Below are 4812 nucleotides of genomic sequence, written 5' to 3'. Positions count from 1 at the left end.
CAACTCTCTTTCCCCTTCCACCCCCCGCTTTGGCTTTTCCCAACCACTGAAAATCCTACAGGGTTTTACGGGCTGGATGAATCGGATCTTGACAAGGTCTTCCACTTACCCACGACCACCTTCATCGGAGGGAATGAATCAGCTCTCCCACTCCGTGAGATCATCCGGCGCTTGGAGGTAAGATGTCTTTGAGTTGCCTATTGCCCAGTTATTCTCTTTCCATCATTCCCTATAGGTCAGGTCTACCTGATAGATTTACTGTACCCAGTGACACCAAGCAGGGCATATGTCTGGCTGGGCAGTTACCTACCCCCACGCCCAGAGTAACATTAGCTGGCTCACAGTGGTATGTGGATGTGGCCATGCTGCGTCTAATGGAAGAGGAAGCCTGTCCAGAGTTGGGGGGCATGGTGGAGGTGAGTTTGTCGTGCAGGCATAGGCTGGCACCTGGTATTGGAGAAGAGTCGGGCTGGAAAAGGACCTTTAGGAGGTTGTATCTAATCCAATCTCAAGGCGGGATCAGCCCATCCAAACCATTCCATAAACCTCTTAGTAGGGGGGAGGTGGGGTGGTCTTGTCGTCTTTGCCTTCAGCAATCCTGCTTCTCCAGTTGCTTTCTTTGGGGGCTATAAGCTTCACCTCAGCCAAGGAGCCATTGTAGGCTGACTAAGATGTTGTAGTGGTGGGTCCCAGCCCAGCTTGGGCATTGGGAGAAATGGGGCCCCCGGTCAGGGGATGAGGGCAGAGAAAGCTGCTTCTAAGGAGCTGGGTAGAAAACCTTGGGGAGTTGCCTTGCATGGGTTGGTTGGCCACCCACACCCCTTAGAAAACACTTGATGTCATGTCCTGTGGTAACCAAGGGATGGAGAACAATCATGCATCACCCTATGGACAGCCTGGTGGCCTTGAGTATGAAAATGTCTTGTGGTCACCATCCCCAGCCTGCAGGCCCTTTCTGCCAAGTGTAATCGGTGCCTTGGACATGACCTGCTTCTTAGCACTGAAATGGCTGCCCTAGCTAAGAAACAAGGCAGCACCCAGCTGGAACCAGCTTGGCATCGCTGCATCTCTCTTGGGTGTTGGGCTCCTTTTTAGGGATAGATCTGAATGTTTGTGTTTCATCACTGGCTACAAAGCTTGCCAGGGCTGGCATCCTTGCCTTTTAATATTTGGGTCTCCACAGGTGTTCATTTGCACCTCATCTGAGGGGAACCCCTCTTCTTCGCCCCCCCCCTTCCCTGAGAGAGACAATAGACAATCTTGCATGAAAAAATTTGCCAAACACTTTGCTTGAGGCAGCATGAAGGGCTGGGTTGGGCTTAACCTAGGAGTTGAGCCTCCTCATCTTGTTCTATAACATCCAAGGGCAGATCTTGTTATGGTAAGAAACCTGTTGGGAACTAAGTGCTCTTGGAAAGAGCTGGTTCTAGCTGTGACTCTAGCACTGAATAAGGGATTGTAATGGGTTGGTTCCAGGCACTGTTGCTCCAGCCTCACCCTGCAGAGCTTCTAGTTTTTGTCTTGAACTCCCTCGCCTGCCAGGGTGTTGGGAATGGGGCACTGCCTGCTCCACCCCACTGCAGCTGTTGTATGGGGTGTGATCTTCAGCCAGGGAATATTTCAGAACAGGGAGCACCACTGTGTGAGCCTGGCTTCCCGAAAAGTGGACAGGTGGTGGCAACTTGGAATAGATGCCCAAGGAAGGGGTGGATTCTCCATCGCTGGAGGAGTTCAAGGAGAGGTTGGACAGCTACTGGACCGGGATGATCTAGGTAGCAATGTCTGTTCTGCTATGGAGACTTCCCAAGCCTCTGGGCTTGACTGGTTGCTCCTTTTCTCCCTGCTTGCTGTTCCATGGGGCTGGGGATTTGTAAGCCTCTTTCAGACATGGGGCTGTAGCCCAGGCTGGGGATGGTGACTGGGCTGTGCCAATGCTCCTGCTGGGACTAAATCTGGAGATTGCTGGCTTGAGGATCTTACGTCTTCACTTGGGACCAGACCAGTGGTGCATTTGGGGTCGTGAAAATTTTTTTCCCTCATTCAGATTGGTATGGACTGAGGTGAGGGGGAAGTGGGTTGCTACCTTCTGGAATGGGGGCACAGCCTCTGCTTGGTATCTCAAGCATCTATTAACAATCTTTTTCATAGAAGCAGGATATTGGCCTCTGTGGTCTTCCTGCTTTTACCTGTGGCAGGTTCGGGTGTGATGTTTGGTGTTGTCAGACTTGACAGTAGTTTTACAAAGAGGTTGGACAATGAATTTGTCTAGGATGGTTTGGACAGGGCTGATCCTACCTTGGACCTCTGGAGGTCCCTTCCAGCCCTGCTTCTCTAGGATACCTTCTGAACCCATCTTAGCCTAGTTCTAGGGGTACCAGGGTCTCATTGCAGTATGATTGGGCCATCTACCAGCTGTGCTTAATTCCAGGCAGTAAGTGAAGCCAGTGGGAATGCTATTCAGGCCCTGATCATTTCAGTCTTGGTAACACAGGCAACATTGACCTACAAGGCAATGAGGTGGATGTTTTCTAGTCCCACTATAATTTAATGTCTTAAGGAAGTTTCTAGTCGCATATGCTTTTCCAAGGTGGAGAAAAACCAGCCTTGGGTCTGCTTTATCTGACACCTCTTTGCTGTGTTTGCCTAGATGGCTTACTGCCAGCACATCGGGGTGGAGTTCATGTTCATTAATGACCTGGAGCAGTGTCAATGGATACGGCAGAAATTTGAGACCCCAGGAATCATGCAGTTTACCAGTGAGGAAAAACGCACCCTGCTGGCCAGGCTGGTGCGATCAACCAGGTACTCCACTGTCCTTGAATGACATTACCCTGCAGCCTTATAGTGAATAGGTTGGGGGTGTCCTCTTCCAGCCATGGGATGTCCTGTTAGAGCCACCAGCTCTCCTGTCTAAAGCAACATTCTGGTCCCCCTAGTTGAAATGCTGTGGGAGTCCCATCTAGGTGGTCTGATGGTCTCAAAGTGCTTTCCAGCCCTCTTCTGAAGTTGGCTGTTTGGTGATGCATGAATCCACGTGTAGAGCATCTCTGTATGTGCATGTACATACTTTCCATACAGTGTTGATTTTTTTTTTTGTAAGGAAGATCCCTAAAATGTAAACTCATTTGGTCCTTTTTTTCTTTGGTCTGGATCTTGGACTTGTTGTGTTGCCATGTTCTCCAGAACAAAACTTTGGGAGCTGCCCTCGAACAGGTTTTCACTGTCCAGAAGAGAAGAATTTGATGTATATCCTCCATCAGCACTATCCTATGGAGTTGTTTATTCCCCATCCTGTAAGCTGTAGCCTTTTGAGTGACTTCTCTCTGCTTCTGCCCTTCAGGTTTGAGGAGTTCCTACATCGGAAATGGTCCTCAGAAAAGCGCTTTGGCTTGGAAGGCTGCGAGGTGCTGATCCCCGCTCTGAAAACTATCATTGACAAGTCGAGCGAGAAGGGGGTGGACTATGTTATTATGGGCATGCCCCACAGGTAATACACAACCCCATAAACTAGCTGGGTTTCAGGTCGGAGGGGTTGAAGACTTAGCTTTCTCTAGCTGTGGTCAGTGGGCCTTTTTCCAAAGACAGTTGCATTGTTTTAAGGGATTTTACTCGGTTGATCAAGGGTAAGAAATCGAATTGTCCATCACCCAGTCCTTGGTCATGAATTTACACTCGCTGGTGGCTGCTCTCAAGCTATGTTACATAATCATGGTATCCACTTATAGAAGGTCTCTAGGTATCTTGCACAAACTGGCCAGCTTGCAAAGCTTTTATTGCCTGGATATTCCTGGGCTGCAATGGATGGGAGAGGAGCATCCCCACAATTTGTGGTTCCAAGGTGGATGTAGCAGCTTCTGCTAAAGAGATCCTGTCACTTAGGTGCGCTGCATGGAGCAGCTTGGAGATGTGGCCTTATGAGGATGTCATTGGCCAGTTGCATCCAGGTTGCTTAAGAAATGTGTAGTATGCAAGTTCCTTGGTGTATCTTTGCTGGATTCTGGCTGGGCTGGCAGTAATTAGACAGGCTTGAGAGAGGAGCTCTTTGTGGAACCAACCATGGGAAGGCACCCTACCTCTGCCCTCTTCAGGCACTGAGTCCTAGGTAGGGCCTGGAGGATGAGGGATGGAGGGTCCATCTCTGGGCAGGCTGTATGAGATCTCAGTATTACTAACTCTGGTTGCTCTCACAGGGGGCGTCTCAATGTTCTGGCCAATGTCATCCGCAAGGAGCTGGAGCAGATCTTCTGCCAGTTTGACTCCAAGCTGGAGGCTGCTGACGAGGTGAGTGGCTCTCCTCCCGAGAGTGCTAGTGAGCCTGGAGCTGATCAAGGACATGACTAGGGTTCTTGGGAGGGTGAGGAAGGCAGGAAGCAAATTGGATTAGCATGCCAGGCCTCACAGGAACTTCTGTCCCAAGCTTTTTCTATTGTGTCCTTCATATAAGCTGGCTGGGAGGTGATCTTTTTTTTGGCAGACATACCACAAATGAAGCCTAGTGCCCTCCTCTTCCCCTGTCCAATCTGCTGATGGAATCTCAGGAGAAATTTCTGTAGCTCAAGAAGCTCTGATTAACCACAGCTGAATATAGGGGCAGACCTGGAACATGGAGGTGGAAGGCAGAAAACATGTAGCAAGACACTTCCCCATTCTGCTGGCAGTATATGGTGGTTTCAGTCCTGGCAAAATCCTGCCTGAGAATGTGGTTTCATAGACATTGGGGCTGGAAGGCACCTTGGAAGATTGAGTCCAGCCCCCTGCCCAAAGGGCAGGAAGTCAGCTGGGGTCATAGGATCCCAGCAAGATAAGCATCCA

At 49.9% G+C, this 4812-nt stretch overlaps 1 protein-coding gene across 4 annotated transcripts in view; it reads left to right on the top strand.

The window, feature by feature from the left end:
- Positions 1–4812, top strand: part of OGDH (oxoglutarate dehydrogenase) — a 67744-nt gene that overhangs the window by 40944 nt on the left and 21988 nt on the right. For all 4 annotated transcript variants that reach the window (XM_019556551.1, XM_019556549.1, XM_019556552.1 and 1 more), the window contains 4 exons: positions 62–177; positions 2648–2802; positions 3341–3487; positions 4191–4281. In XM_019556551.1, the coding sequence (XP_019412096.1) occupies positions 62–177; positions 2648–2802; positions 3341–3487; positions 4191–4281 (509 nt within the window). The remainder of the gene's footprint in view (positions 1–61; positions 178–2647; positions 2803–3340; positions 3488–4190; positions 4282–4812) is intronic.

This window comes from Crocodylus porosus, unplaced genomic scaffold (assembly GCF_001723895.1).
Source record: "Crocodylus porosus isolate Cpor-Errol unplaced genomic scaffold, CroPor_comp1, whole genome shotgun sequence".
Lineage (NCBI taxonomy): Eukaryota > Metazoa > Chordata > Crocodylia > Crocodylidae > Crocodylus > Crocodylus porosus.
The sequence above is the reverse complement of the archived record's forward strand: the minus strand, read 5'-3'. Positions and strand labels throughout refer to the sequence as shown.